The following is a 16451-nucleotide window of genomic DNA, read 5'->3' as shown; positions in this document are numbered from 1 at the left end:
GTTTCCCTCTCTTTAAGTTTGGTTGAGTTATCCTAACATCAAACCTCCTCTTCGACCGACCAGAGGGATAAACACCGAGCGTATCATAGAGCTGAAGATAAATCTGAGGATGGCGTCTCCTACCCAGGAGGAGTTTCCCCACAGAGGCGATGCTCTCTCGGTCCTCCTCTCGCTCCCTGAGCTCCTCCTGCGTCTCTCTGCGGCGAGTCTGACAGGAAACAGAGGAAACATCTCTACCTCAGTCTGCTGAGAGGAAGCGTGATCGTACATGTGTTACAGACGAACACGCTGGAGTTAAGTCAAACAGAAACCCCGCCTACCTCCTCTGCTCCTCCTGCTCGTTTAGAGGAGCTCAGTTTCCACTCCTCCCATGATGGAGGAGGCTTCCTGGGGAGGGACCCGGTGTTCTCCTCCACCATTTGCTGCTTCGTCACCTCCTTCTCCTCCTCCTCCTTCCTCTTCCTCTCCTCCTCCACCTCCTCGTCCACGGCCATCTCCCTGCTGTCCTCCACAGGCAGGAGGAGGTCAGAGGTCAGGGAGGAGGTGGCGTAGCGAGGCAGACCTCCATCCAGGATCAGCTCCGGCTCCTCCTCCTCTGCCTCCAGCTGGAGGTCTTCAGGAAGGATGGAGCCGTCCCCAAAACCCTGAAACACAGAGAGAGAGGAGGTCAAAGGTCACAGCAGGAGGAGCTTCATCAGTTAGACACAACCAGGGGACGCAAGGGACGGTTCTACAGGAAACAACAACACACAAAAACAAGAGGATACCATAAAACTCTGTTCTACGCTGCTCTATAAAGGGACAGACGGAACAAAAAGGAACAGAACTAAAGGAACAAAAATTATAGGAACAGAACATTAAATGACAGAACATTAAGTAACAGAACTAAAGGAAAAGAAGGTAAAGAAAAAGAACTAAAGAAACCGAACAGAAGGAACAAAACTTAGGGAACAGAATATAAAAGGAACAGAACATAGAGAAAAGCAACTAATGCACAAGAACTTAAGGAACAAAACATAAAGGAACAAAACGTAAAGGAACAGAACTTAAAAAGGAATAGAACTTTTAGGAACAGAACTAAAGGAACAGAACATTTAACAACAGAACATGAAGTAACAGAACTTAAGGAACAGATCTTGAAGGAACACAACTAAAGAAACTAATTGTAAAGAAATAGAACTAAAGAAATGGAACTTAAGGTACAGAACTTAAAGAAACAGAACTAAAGGAACAGAACTTAAGGAACAGAACTAAAGGAACAGAACTTAAAGTAACAGAATTAAAGGAACAGAAATGAAAGGAACAGCTCTTCAAGTAACAGTACTCAAGGAACCAAACTTGAATGAACAGAACTATAGAAAGTGATTGTGACAGAACTTAAGAAACAGAACTCAAGGTACAGAATGTAAAAGAACAGCACTAAAAGGAACAGAACTTAAAAGATCAAAACTAAAGAAACAGAAACTAAAAGTACAGAACGTTTAAGAACAAAGGTAAATGAACAGAACTTAAATCAACAGAACATGAAGTAACAGAACTAAAGGAACAGATCTTGAAGGAACAGAACTAAAGAAACAAATTGTAAAGAAATAGAACTAAAGAAACGGAACTTAAGGTACAGAACTCAAAGGAACAGGACTTAAGGAACAGAACTCAAGGAACAGAAATGAAAGGAACAGCACTTCAAGAACCAATACTCAAGGAACAGAACTTGAAGGAATAGAACTTAAAGGAACAGAACTATAGAAAGTGATTGTAAAGAAACAGAACTTAAGAAACAGAACTCAAGGTACAGAATGTAAAAGAACGGCACTAAAAGGAACAGAACTTAAAGGAACAGGAACTAAAGGTACAATCTTCAGACATCAGTTTCACTTTCTTGATTTTTGTTGGTCAGGAATGTCCTGGACTCATTTAAAAAGAGTTTTTATGTACTAGTAGTGAAAAAAAACTTTCTTCAAGGGTCTAAGTTTTTATCAGGTGTCAATGTTTGTTTTTTAGGGGAATGAGTTATTTTTTCCAGGTGTCGTTGTTGTTTTCAGTGTTTTTTTTTCACTCAGGTGTCTGAGTGTCTTTTGTGTGTGTGTTTTTTTCAGGTTTTTTAATGTCTCTGAGTGTTTTTTCTGTCAGGTGTGTGTTTCTCTTTAGGTGTCTGACTGGTTTCCATGGCGACAGGTGAGTGAGAGGTCCCTGTATCTCCTGAGGATCCTGAAGTTTGAAGCTGTCCGCCTTCAGCTCGTCTCCTCGTCGGTGAAAGCGCAGCGAACACTAAATCTCAAACTTGACTCACTTTGAACATTAGCCTTCATCTCTGAGCACATAAAGGTTTCCTCCAACTCCCCAAAGAGCCTCCTCAGCAGATACTGAGGGGATATCCTGTTCTTAACATTACCATGCAGACATTAGCCCGCCCGGGGAAATATTAATGACAACACTTAGGCTAATTTCCATCCACCAAGCTTCGGCGTCAAGGACTCTGCTCCTCTTCTTTTAATTTGGGCCCGGGAAGCCGGCCCAGCGCGGCCGTATAATGGAGGTGAGGAGCAGACGGCGGCCGCGCAGAGAGCTCATAACGCTAACAGGATGTTCTCAGACTGATGCGTGTTGGCTGTGACTGCGCGGCCTCATCTTCACAAGATTTAAAGACGTCGTCTTTTAATATCTCTGCCATTAGAGGATGAGGAAGGTTCAGATGACGAGTTTCAGAGTCTCTGCAGAGCGGCACTGCGGACAGCGAGGGCTACAACTCAGACTGAAGTGTCTGCAGGAAGCAGGAAGTGGGGAAAGTAGAGAAAGGTTTCTGGAAACCACTCAGGTAGAGGTGAGAGCGGGGATCTGACCGGTTTGATGGTCTGAAACGTCCCCACGCTCTCAGGGTTTGGGAATCATTCACTGCCCCGTTACAAAGTCTGACGTCTGCGTGGACGGATCCATTTGTCGCACGGTGTTGCGTCTCATTCGTTAGTGCTCTCAGTCCTGTTTGCTCCAACTTCACAACACGAATTCTTCATTTTAAGGAAGCCCACAGGTGTCCTGCATCCTGCTTTCTGCATTTTAGCAGCACACGTTAGCGCACCTGGAGAAACCTCAAACCGTTAGCCTCATAGCGGTATTACCAAAGCTATATTTCAAAGTTTTCAGAAACAAAGAGAAAGACATTTTATGTTTGTTTTTTTCATTTTTAATACGATTTATATTAAGATTGTGCATTATCTTTATCATTATTATTGTTTATTGTATTTACATTTCTCTGACATATAAAAAGTTAAAGGAGTCTACATTTGCGTTAGACACTGGAGAGCAAAAAGTGCATATTCAAGTTATAAAACTTAAAGAGGGGGTATGTGCTTTTTTTGGTGTCTTTATTTTGTCCCTCTGTTGCCTCCGTAGTATCTGTACATGATATAAACCTCTTTTTTTCATTCCCTAATGTTTTAGTAAACTCTTATTTCAGCCTCTGTCTGTCACACTTCTCGTTAGCTGCTGTCTCTTTAAGGCTGCTCGCTCCACAAACCCCCTTTACTCTGATTGGCCAGCACTCTGGAGGTTGAATTGTGGGCAGACCTTGGTGTTTGAGGCCCACCCCTCCAGTGTGTTATTAACCAGTTAGGGGATCTTTATGTGATGACATCATCTGGAGAAGATATGGTGCTACATTTTAAAGCAGGGTGTTTTGATTGGTTTACAGACAGATTCAGGGATTTCTTAACATGTAGAGGTTTGAAAACCTGCACGCGCTCAGTCTGAACATCCAGCTTTAATATGATAGAAGAATATGACCCCTCTTTAAGATTCTTCCTCCTCTTTAAAACTTGTACAGATGTCAGATAAAGAATCTGAATCTTCAGTTTCAGTCAGCGAACAGAAACCTCTCTGACAGCTGAGGTTTTAGTGCTGGTATTATTTTGGTTTCTGCAGGAGAAATGAGCTGTTACGCACACGCCCTCCTGTGTGTGGGTTCACGAGTGGACATGGAGGTTCAGAGATGAGATAACTGAGCAAAGTGGGTAATAATCAATAAAATAACAGACAGAGAGGGGATGATAACAGGGGGATGTGTTTCTTTTACAGCACAGTCAAATAAAAGCCGGCTGTAAACCCGACGCTTCTGTTCCCGCGTGCTGCTCCTGCTCTTGTTCTGGCGAGTTAAGCGGTTTGATCCGTGCTCTCGGCGTCTCTTTATCTGCACACATCAGATCTGAATAATGTGAGCGCAGCAGCTCCTTCCTGCAGACGTCGTCTACATATGACCTCTAAAAGTTAACGAGCTGTGGACGTGAAACGGGGGTCTCTCTCTGGTCAGCGGGCTGGCGTGACAGAAAACGATCCGGTGGTAAAGCGACAGCGCCGACCTGGCTCACTTTATGGAAAGCCATCAGAGACCTGTGGGCTGTGAAAAACCCTCTTCAGCCAAATGGGCTGAATATAAAAGAGGAAATAAAAGCCGAGCGCAGAGGACGGAGCAGCAGAAACAGCAGGAGGACAGAAAGTAACAACGGGGAACAGGAACACAGGAACACAGGATTACTGCAGAGAACAGGACAGGGTACAGTACCAAACAGAGACCACTTTCCAGAATTCAGACAGACAACAGACTACGGACAGACCACTAACGTCTACACACAGACTGCAGAGTACAGGGGAAAGAATAGAGAGTGCCATATAGACTACAGACTGAATACAGACAAACTACAGACAGACTGCACAACGACTTTAGGCAGAATTCAGCCTTTGATCTTTGAATTCAAATTCTGCCTTTGATCTTTGAATTCCACCTTTGATCCTGAAATTCCACCTTTGATCTTTGAATTCAAATTCTGCCTTTGAGCTTTAAATTCCACCTTTGATCTTTGAATTCCGCCTTTAATCCTGAAATTCCACCTTTGATCTTTGAATTCCGCCTTTAATCCTGAAATTCCACCTTTGATCTTTCGATTCCACCTTTGATCCTGAAATTCCACCTTTGATCTTTGAATTCCAATTCCACCTTTGATCCTGAAATTCCGCCTTTGATCTTTGAATTTCACCTTTGATCTTTGAATTCCAATTCTGCCTTTGATCTTTGAATTCCACCTTTGATCTTTGAATTTGGCCTTTGATCCTGAAATTCCATCTTTGATCTTTGAATTCCGCCTTTGATCTTTAAATTCCGCCTTTGATCTTTGAATTCCGCCTTTGATCTTTGAATTCCAAGTCCACCTTTGATCCTGAAATTCTGCCTTCGATCTTTGAATTTTACCTTTTATCTTTGAATTCCAATTCCACCTTTGATCTTTGAATTCCACCTTTGATCTTTGAATTTGGCCTTTGATCCTGAAATTCCACCTTTGATCTTTGAATTCCGCCTTTGATCTTTAAATTCCGCCTTTGATCTTTAAATTTCGCCTTTGATCTTTAAATTCCGCCTTTGATCTTTGAATTCCGCCTCTGATCTTTAAATTAAGCCTTTGATCTTTTGATCTTAAAGGCAGAAATCCGAGAAAGAAGTTTGGACCTTAAAACAATCCCTGTCCGGCCCATCAACTTTACTAAGCCTATGATTGACAGCTGTGTGGACCAATCAGGCTCTAGCGGCGCTGTGTGCTCAGGTTATCAGAGCGGAGGAGGAACGGAGAGAGGAAACTGAAACCCTAACAAAGAGTCAGTGAACTTTACAGACCTGAGTCTGCTCCAAACCCACACAGGGACCTGTTCTGTTCTGTTTTATTAAAACCAGAGAGTGGACTGAAACCAGGTCCCTCCAGGTCTGAGTCCCTCAGCTCCTCCAGCTCTCTGCTGGTCCTCTGTGGTTCTGGTGAGTCCGAGTTTTCACAGTGAAATAAAGGAGGAACGTGAAGACGGGCCTGTTTGCTGGACTCTGACAGAGACAGAGACCTCCTCAGTACTGCAGGAGTACTCTCTCTGAGTACTGCAGTACATGGTGTACTGGAGCTGGAGGACCAGAGTGTCCTCAGAGCACCCCCCCCCCCCCTCCCCCCCTGACTCACTTAAAGAGAGAGATGCTGCTGGTTGAGCTGATAGAGCACTTTATAGCATCCAGCCGACCCGCTGAGTCAGCAGCTTCTCAGAGACGGAGCGAGGAGGGAGATTAAGGAGAGGGTGAGGGAAGGTGAACAGAGGAGAGGGGAGGAGATGAAAGAGGAGAGAGGAGAGAGGAGAGGAGAGGAGAGGAGAGGAGAGGAGAGGAGAGGAGAGGAGAGGAAATAAAAGAAAGAAAGAAAGTAAGTGAGACTTCCTGAAGAGGAATGTGAGCGGCAAAAAGACGACCAAAAACTGATCAACACGTCTGAGGAGGAGTCCGGTCCTGAGACCAGCAGCTGGATCCTTCACGGAGGAAACACTCAAACCTTCACTCTGTGAAAACACGTCAGCACTGATCCAAACACGTATGACACAGAAACATCTGGTCACAGAATTCTCCTCTGAATCTGAACCTTTTCCCTTCATCTTTTGAAAACGTTTTTCTAAATAAAAGTTTTCCTGAAAAAACTTCACTACTTTTCCAAAGATTGTGTTTTTTTTTCTTTGAATTTTGAGTCATTTCTCTTTAGTTAAACTTTCAGACTTTACAAACAAACTTTTGGATTTGTTTAAGATTTTGGACTTTTTCTTATAATTCTGAGTTTTTGTTGTTTTTAAATCTTTCTTTCTTTTTAATTCAAACTTTTGCTCAAAATGTTATATTCTTGTTTCAGGATTCAGGCGTGTTTTGTGTTTTTATGAAATGAGAAATGTTTCCTTAGTAAAAAGACTTTGTTGGGTGAACTTTCACCAACTTTTTTTTTTAAATTTTCACTTTTCTTGAAAAAAATTCACAAACATTTTTTTGTCTCAAAATAGAATTTTTTTTATTTTTTGTTTCGTCAAATATTTTACTTTACTTTATTTGTTTTTTTTCTTTCAAAATCATTTTTTTTTATGTGTCAATAGAATTTGTAGATTTTTTTATCTAAAACAAACTTTTGTTGCAGGATCCTGAATTCTGTTTTTGAAACCCTTTTTTTCAATCAAAATTTTTTTTTTTCTTTGAATTAAAACCTTTAAATTTTTCTGAATTCTGTTTTTTTTTTCTCGAAAATTCAGACTTTATTTCCATTTTAACTTTTTTTTTCAGAATTTTAATTTTTCTCATAGATGTTAGACTTTTTAAGAATCCTAATCTTTTACTAAGAACTTTAGAACTTCTCCATATTTTGACTGGTTTTTTTTTATTGAATTCTTTTTTTTTTTTTTCATTTTTATTTACATTTTTTCTCAGACTTTGGTGTGTTTTTTTTTAAGAAACTTTACTTTTTTGAAAGTCTAATTTATTTATTTATTTATTTATTTTTTTGAATTTGACTTTAATTGTTGAATTAAAGAAAAGAAGTAAAAGTAACTTTTTAGAAAAATAATCCAGGTTAAAAGTCACTTTAATAAGACCTGTCTTTTTTCCAGGTCTAACTTTGCCTTATAAATAAATAAATAAATAGATAAATAAATAAATAAATAAATAAATAAATAAATAGATAGATTAATAGATAAATAAATAAATAAATAAATAAATAAATAAATAAATAAATAAATAGATAAATAAATAAAGCTTTTGCTCTCTTGCTGAGGGTCATGTGACAGAAACAGCTGGTGTAAAGTCCACAGGAGGTGAAGACAGAAGAAGAGACGGTTTGGTAACAGAGGCCTCCTCTCTGCTTCCTCCTCAGCAGTGGGATAAAAAATAAAAACAGCTCTTTTTTTAAAACAGATTCTTCTTTAAAGTGAATCATTTCTTCTTTTCCTGTTTCATCAGAAAAACCTGATCAGAAACCAAACACACTGCTTTTCTTCTCCTAACGTTCTGGACCTGCAGGATGAAACGCCGATCGTAGATTTGACTCTACGCTCTGATTTGTCTCTTTCTGAATGTTTTCATCTCCTCTTCTTTGAGGTTAAGGGCAGTAAATCAGATCTGATCTCTGAACGATCTTTCATCCTCTCTCTTCTCTCTTCTCCGTTTGTCTCGTTCCTCTGAGGAACAGATCGATTCCCGTCGCTCCACAAATATTTATTTACATTTTTAATCCTTTAGTTTTCTGTCTGATGTTGGATCAATGAGTTGATCTGAGCCACGTGAAGGGGGGGGGGTTTGGAGAGGAGGCGTATTAAGATGTGGTTAAAGGAGGGAGGTGGAGGAGAGAGATGGAGAGAATAACGTGAAGGAGGAGGAAATCTAAACGGTGTGATGAGGATCTCACAGAGACAGACGGAGAAAGACGAGCTCTGCTGTCAGATTTAAACCTTTATAACCTCTGAGCGCTCTGTGGATCTGGACTGACGACCACACGTCAGACCCCAGACCGTCTCTGATCAGGTCCACGTCTTAATGAAGAGGGTTCAGGCTGCTAAAAGCTCCTGCAGCTGGACGTGGAGCTTCATTACCGTAATTACTCTAATGAAGAAACGTCATCGTTGTCTCAGGGCCAGCATCGAACGGCTCCCAGGAGACCAGGAACCTTTGGAGGAACTTCAGGCCCTGACGTAAGGTCCCAGCGTGTTCGTCAGAGGCCCAACAGAAACCTCTGGTCCTACATTAAAAAAACTGCAGTTCTCCAAGTGTCCACTTGAGGCAGGCTGCAGAAACTAAACGTGCAGGTTTCTGAGCTTCTACCCGTTCAGCTGTTGGAGAATCTGTCCAAGACCTGGACAGACCACTATGATCTGAAAACAGAACCAGGTTTTCACCAGGTCTAGACCAGGTCTAAACAAGACCTCAACCAGGTCTAAACCAGACCTCCACCAGGTCTACACCAGGTCTTCACAAGATCTTCACTGGGTCTACACCAGAGTATTTACTAGGTCTTCACCTGGTCTAAACCAGATCTTTCCAGGTCTTCACCAAATCTGACCCTGGTCTATATCAGGTCTTCACAAGAATTCACTACCTTTGGACCAGGTATGCTCTTGGTCCTCACCTGGTCTAAAAACAAGCCTGCACAAGATCTGCACCAGGTCTTCACCAGGTCTACACCAGACCTCCAACAGATTAACAGCAGGTCTTCCCTTGGTCTGGACCTGGTTTACACCAGGTCTTCACCAGGTGTAGACCAGACCTCCACCAGGTTTACACCAGGTCCTACTAGGTCTAAACATGATCTGCGCCAGGTTTAAACTAGGTCTACATAGACTCTTCACCAGGTCTACACCGGGGCTAAACCAGGTCTACATAAGGTCTAAAACAGGTCTTTCTTCACCAGGTCCTACTTGGTCTAAACATGATCTACGCCAGGTCTACACCAGGGCAACATCAGGGCTAAACCAGGTCTACACCTGGCCTACATTAGGTCTACACCAGGTCAACATTAGGTCTGAACCAGGTCTGAACCAGACCTCTACCAGGTCTAAACCAGACCTCCACCAGGTTTTCAACAGGTCTTCACTAGGTCTACACCAGGTCTGAACCAGTTCTAGACCAGGTCTTAAGACCTCCACCAGGTTTTCACCAGGTCTTCTCTAGATCTGAACCAGGTCTTCCCTTGATCTGAACCAGGTCTAAACCAGGTCCACACAAGTTCTTCAACAGACTTGCTAAAATAATGAGGTCACATGAGGATCTTCCAACTGCTTCATAGCACGTCAGATTGTCGGGCCTCAAACACCAAGGTCTGCACATTACTCCCCCTGACTGGCCTCTGGAGGGCTGGCCAATCAGAGTGAAGCGGTTTGGTGGGGCGGGGTCTTAAGGCTGTGTTTTACTTTCTGTACCACACAAGAACGTGAGACAAAGAAACCAGAGTCAGAGTGACAGAACGTGTGGTTTTTGTACTTTTCAACACTCGGTGCTACGTCCACTCCCAAACTGCAGGGGGCGGTGTTTTGCAAATGCATGTGTGTGTGTTTGTGTGTGTGTGTGTGTGTGTGTGTGTGAGTGTGTGTGTACCTTTGGTACTGGCAGCTGTGTGTGGTTTGGAGTCTCCTGGCTGCTGTCCTCCGTCCTCCTGTCGGCTCCCTCCGTCTGCACAAACACAAACAGCTCAGACCGGACTCAGATCCTCCTCCTTCTGGGTCTGATAAAAACCCTGAAGACCAAGTCTTACCAGAGGTTTCCGGATCCCCAGGCTGACTGTCCCAGGTGGGGCGGACTTCAGGACCTCCACGGCCTCGTTCAGAGTCAGCACGTCCACCGGAGTCTGGTTCACTGACACCAGCTGGTCTCCTGGAAGCAGACCTCCATGACGCTCTGCTGGGCTGCCCGGAACCAGGGACCGGATCACCATCACACAGCGACCAGGGTCCACGGGGTCCTGGAGACAGAGGTACCATCATCGAGTCATTAAAGAGGGCTGACTCACTTCAGGATCCAGACTACCTGGAGCCTCCTCACCTTCAGTTCATCCACCTCTGAGTGAAAATACCCAGACCCTACAGGTTCAGTCAGAAAACAGCCAATCAGAGAGAAGAGACGACGCGGCCTGATGGAGCTCAAACTACAAACTACAACTTTATTTAAACACGTTTAAAACTGGCTCCACCAATCACACGTCAGCTCACATCAGTCCACATCAAGAACGGAATAGAACGTGACACCAAGGAGAACAAAACATAATATACAGGAGAGCAGAATGGGACGTGACATAAAGGGGACAAAATGGAAAGTGACATTCAGGAAAACAGAATGGATGAGACAAAGGAGAACAAAATGGAACGTGACAGAATGAAACATGACATGAAAGAGAACAAAACAGAATGTAACAAAAAGTAAAACAAAATGGAACCTGACAGAGTAGAACAGAATAGAATGTGACATAGAGAAGAACACAATGGATCGTGATATGAAAGAGAACGAAAGGGAATGTGACAGAAAGAGAGAGAGCATAAAACATGACAGAAAGGAAAACAGAATGGAACGTGACACAAAAGAAAAGAAAAGAACATGCCAAAAAGGGAATGTGGCATAACTTAGAAACAATTGGAACGTGACACCAAGGAGAACAGATTGGAACTGGCATAAAAGGACAGGATGGGACATGACAATAGGGGAACGTGACAAAAGGGGAACAGGACAAAATGAAAAAATGAAACATAAAGGGATGGAATGGAACGTAAAAAAACATAACATTGTGACAGTAAGGGACATATAGGGGCAAAGAAGAACGTAACATAAAAGGAAGGAACAGAACTCGACATAAAGAGACAAAATCGAGTGTAATGACATGTAACATAAAGGGACGGAATGGGACGTGACCAAATATAGCGGAAGAAAATAGGAAAGGAGGAAAAAAAGGGAAAAAAGTCGCTCAAAAAATGTGGCTCAAAGGAACATAAAGGAACAGAATGGTACTTGACCTGAAATAACTTAAAAGAACTCCAAGTAACGGAATGAAACATGACCTAAGGAGCAGAGTAGAACGTGACCCCAAGAAAGATAAAGGAACATAATGGAACATGACCTAAATGAACTTAAAAGAACTTTAAGGAACACAATGAAATGTGACCTCAGGAAGATACAGTAACAGAATGGAATGTGACCTAAAAGAATCTTAAAGAACTTCTAGGAACAGAATTGAATTTGACCTAAGGAACAGAATGGAACATGACCTCAAAGAACCTAAAAGAACTTCAAGGAACAAAATGGAATGTGACTTAAAAGAACTTTAAAGAACTTTTAGAAACAGAATGGAACGTGGCCTAAAGGAACTTAAAGGAACAGAATGGAACATGACCTAAAGGAACATAAAGCAGCAGAATGGAACGTGGCCTAAGGGAACATAAAGCAGCAGAATGGAACGTAACCCAAAGGAACTCAAAGGAACAGAATAGAACGTGACCTAAAGGAACTTAGAGCAGCAGAATGGAATGTGACCTAAAGGAACTTCAAAGAACAAAATGGAATGTGACCTTAAGGAAGATTTAGGAACAGAATGGAATGTGACCTAAAAGAACTTTAAAGAACTTTTAGAAACAGAATGGAACGTGACCTAAGGAACAGAATGGAACGTGGCCTAAAGGAACTTAAAGGAGCAGAATGGAACGTGGCCTAAAGGAACTTAAAGGAGCAGAATGGGACTTGTTGTTTGTTGCAGTTCCTCCTGAACACGTCGCGTGCGTCAGACTGAAGTAACTTCCTGTGGGGTCAGAGTGGCTCTGATTGGCTCTGACTATCATCTCTGAGTAATAACTGAGTACCTGTGTGAGTACCTGTGTGAGTAACAGCCCATGGAGGGATTCTCACTTCCACATATTTGAGGCGTTTCTGGCTTCGATGACTAAAACAGTCTCTGAAAGCAGCTTCAGTGAGTTGATCTGGAGTTTACCTGCTGAGAATGATCTGAGAAACGTCTCCACAGATCTCTGAGCTGAGGAAACCCAGCACAGGAGGAGGACTCCTCAGGGACAGGTTTGTGAACAGCTGTGAGGAGCAGAGGGAGGACGACAGGGGACGGACGGACCATCATCCTCCTGGTCTCAGAGAGACCTGGTCTCAGAGAGACAGGCAGGGGGAGACAGAGACCAGAGAAATGTCAGAGAGCCAGTCTGAACCAACACGGCAACACAAACACACAGAGGAGAGACCGAGAGGACGCTTCAGCTCATCACCACATCGACCTGCAGCCAGGAGGTCAAAGGTCACAGGACGAGCAGCGAGAGGCATCAGAAAGGAGCGAAGCTGAGGAGTCAGATGTGATTGGTCAGCACAGAGCGGAGCGTCAAGGCTCTAACGGACTTTAACAGACCATTTCATGCTCTGACAGAGACGCTCAGCTCTGATGGGAACTTCCTCCACAGTCAGCAGCTGAAACACAGCGCTTCGATTTCCAACGATCCCTCTGAAGTTTCAAATTAAAGCCAACTCACAGAGAGCTGAAGTCTCCCTGAGAGTCTGCAGCCAGGCGGCGAGTTCAGCTGCACGCCATCAATCATCAGCACGGGACGCAGAGGACGCAGTGTCTCCAAACAGAGTGTTCAGAGCGAGTGTGTGTGGAGTTAAACTTCACTTCAGATCATCTTTACACACCCGTCTGCGTCCACGGAGGAGTGTGAGCATCTGATACCGGCTGTCAGCGCCGAAACACGGAGGGAAGAGTTCATTCACACTAAAGTAGAATCAAATAAACTTCCCTGATCTAATTTCTACTTTTACTGTTTTATTTTCTCTTGTTCAAGGTTTGTTTATTTATTTTTATTTCATTTGAATTCACAGACTTCAGGAAAAAAAGGATCTGCCGACTGGAAAAACTCAATCTGTGAAAAGTCAGAGAGAAAGTCGTCTAATCTCTAAGAGAGTTTTCAGTCTGTGAGGTTTTTATATTTTTATTTAGATCCAAACAGACGTTTGAGTGGCTTAAAGGTCACTGTGAGGATATTTAACTATTTATCTTAGTAAATAAAGCTTTGAAGAGTGTGTAAAATAAAAATAAATAAGGTTAAAATCATCTGGTTCTGATAAAAAATAAATAAAGAAATAACTGAGATCAGAGCCACGGTGTTATCTGTGGATTTCACTGGACGGACGTTAAAACAACTTTTCTACTCTGAGGAGTGGGACATAAAGGAGATAAAATAACGCACTTATCTTATCGTATCATATCTCATCAAATCATAAAGGAGATTAAGGAGATTAATGTCACATAAGGGGGATAAAGGAGATTGAGAAATTAAGGAAGAATAGGAAAAATATCATGTAAAGGTGATAAAGGAGATTAAAAAACAGACTTTACTGTGCTGAAACAAAATAATTTAACCCTGTGGATCAATAAAGTCTTATCTCATCTCATCTCATCTCATCTCATCTCATCTCATCAGGGAGATATAGGACAGAATTTAACACAAAGGAAATAAAGAAGATCAAGGAAATAGAGTAAAGAATATAAGATAAAGCAAATTAAGGAGATAAATGTTAAAAAAAGAAGATAAAGGAGATGGAGGAAGCAAAGGAAAAATAAAAAATAAAGGAGATATAAGAGATTAATTAACTACAGGCAAAAAACAAAGGAGAGAAAAGAGATTATTGAAATGTAGGAAGGGTTATATAACATAAAGGGCATGGAGAGATTAATGAAATATAAGAAAAAATAATGTGAAGGAGATAAAAGAGATTAATGAATTATAGGAAAAAATAATATAAAGGAGATAAAAGACACTAATGAAATATAGGGGAAAAATAACATAAAGGAGATATAGGAAATAATATAACATACATAAAAGAGATTAATAAGGTAAAAGAAAAAATACAACATAAAGGAGATAAAAGAGATAAAAGAAATATAGAGAAAATTACATGAGGAGATAAATGACATATAGGAACGAATATAATATAAAGGAGATAAAGGTCAGATTGGAAAATAAAGGAGATAAAGTTACATAAAAGAAGATAACATGGAACATTATCGATGAACTCGTCACAACAAAGATTATTTCTAAAACACAAAATCACCAGGAGATAAAACCTGATCAGAGCTTTCGTCACATCGCTCCACAGCTCGTCCTCTCTGACTGTGATTTTATTTCAAACCTGAACCTAAAAAAATCTTCTTTTATTATTATTTTTTTTTTACAAATATTTAAAATATAAAGTTTGGTATTTTCCTCTGAAAAGTGGAAGCTCATTTTAAATTAATCTAAATATCTTTGATAAACACCAAAGGTAAGAGCCAGGCTGCTGATCAAGTGTTTATGATATTTTCCACATTATTCATGATATCTGTGAAATGACGGCAACAACTTGTGTTTCTGACAGGACACAAACAGATCTACTCCACAAACAGTCAAATCTGAGTGTTTTTGTCTTATTTTATCAAAGGGTCCCATTAAGGTTTTATAAACCACATCCTCCTGATTAATCTAGAAAAATCTCCAACTTCAAAATATTAAAAAACAAAAGTGACGCCTGAATCTGAATTGAATTTTGATGAACTTAGAGTTATTTTCTCGTTTCCAGAAACACAGGTGTCGTTTTTCTCTTGAAGTTTCCTGAAATGAGACATTTTCTGGACCCGTCGGGTGAACGTGGCTCAGATTTAGTCTAACGAGATATTAATGATGATAATCTGAATACTGAGCGAGTGAGCTGAAGTTCATCCATAAGTCTGATAGTTTCTGATCTGAGTAGGAGGATCAGCTTTTGTTTCCACTTCACGCCGAGTTTTTAAGAAAGAGGAGTCTGGATGTAATTTATTCTGCCAGAACTTTTCCACAAACACAGACGGAGAACTTTGACTGGACTTTGTTTGTCCCGCCGTCCACAACATGAACTCCTCAAACAAACAAACAGCCTCGTCTGGGCTCCGCCTGCTCAACCAGACCGACCAGGATCCAAGCCCCTCAGAGACTCCCACACCGACTCTGAAACCCTCTCCTGGTGAGAGCGGATGTACATTTTGTGAAATTCCCCTGCGTTGAACCCTGGGCTTCGCCCGCGCTGCACAACGAGCTGCTGTGCCAAGTTTGAGGCTGCCAGAACAAAGCCGCGCTGTATTTTTAGACCCAACAACATGGCTACAGGTGGTGAGGAGTCAGAACTCAAGTCCTCCACTCCTACAAGATCCTCCGGAAAAAGAAAGGGCCTCTGCTGTCAGAAAGTGGAGAAATCAGAAACGTAGGAGAGGAGGAAAATAAAGAAATTAAAGACGTACTTTGCCAAAAGTAGTGAAATGTTTCCACGGCCGGCTTCTCGTGCAGATAACAATGAGGATTTTTTTTTTTTTGGATATGTAGGCTGCGCAGCGTCGACGCAGAGTGTGAAGACCTTTAGGAAGCCGGATAAAATCAGACTGGGAAATATTTTACAACACACACAACGACTTCTTTAGTGTTTGAACTCTAAACTTTTTATTTCCATTTTCAGGGCCTCAGAGGTTTTATCATAATTAATTTACACTCTGAGGCCAAAGTTTACTCAAACTCAGCCGGCGTTAGTTTTCCTGAGTGTTCATGAAAAGAGGAGGCGAGTCTTCACGCTGCAGGATACTTTAGTTTACTTTGTCTGGTTGCAGCTCTATCAGAAATTACTCTGTGACCAGTTCGGAGTCGATGATCGATCTGTGACGATCTGTGTCCCTCTTTGAGTTAGCGTTAGCGTTAGTTAGCGTTAGATCTTAGTGAGCGCTGAAACATCCGGAGCAGAGAAATCCACACCTCAGAGTTCCCCCTGTTCCTCCGTCTGTGGTGTACGGTGGCTGAGAAGTTCAAACCAAATTTACAAAGTTTGAAACACTTTTACAAACTTTAAACAAATTTACATTAATTTGATCAGCAACACACTTCTACAAGGACGAAAAAAATTCACAAAGTCAGAATTTTGACGGTCAGGGGATTTACTGAACGCTGAACGAGACCAGGAAGTGATGATACCTGAGGGCTCAGTCAGTCCGTGTCGATGGAAAGAAACGGTGAGATTTACAGAGTTAATAAAAGTTTATAAAAAGTTTGCAGACAGTGAATTATGTTTTGTCTGTTTCGTGGAATCCACTTTAGCCAAA

The 16451-nt window shown here is 41.7% G+C and overlaps 1 protein-coding gene across 7 annotated transcripts in view; it reads right to left on the bottom strand.

The window, feature by feature from the left end:
* The window catches only part of patj (PATJ crumbs cell polarity complex component), a 134177-nt gene that overhangs the window by 80278 nt on the left and 37448 nt on the right, over positions 1-16451 (bottom strand). For all 7 annotated transcript variants that reach the window (XM_074667609.1, XM_074667615.1, XM_074667613.1 and 4 more), the window contains 4 exons: positions 10071-10277; positions 9914-9988; positions 321-644; positions 124-208 (listed from right to left, as the gene is read on the bottom strand). In XM_074667609.1, coding sequence (XP_074523710.1) covers positions 124-208; positions 321-644; positions 9914-9988; positions 10071-10277 — 691 coding nt within the window. The remainder of the gene's footprint in view (positions 1-123; positions 209-320; positions 645-9913; positions 9989-10070; positions 10278-16451) is intronic.

Source organism: Halichoeres trimaculatus, unplaced genomic scaffold, assembly GCF_033239565.1.
Source record: "Halichoeres trimaculatus isolate MK-OKI-2021-1 unplaced genomic scaffold, fHalTri1.1 fHalTri1_scaffold_4, whole genome shotgun sequence".
NCBI lineage: Eukaryota > Metazoa > Chordata > Actinopteri > Labriformes > Labridae > Halichoeres > Halichoeres trimaculatus.
Note: the sequence above shows the minus strand (reverse complement) of the source record. Positions and strands in the feature narration are given on the sequence as shown.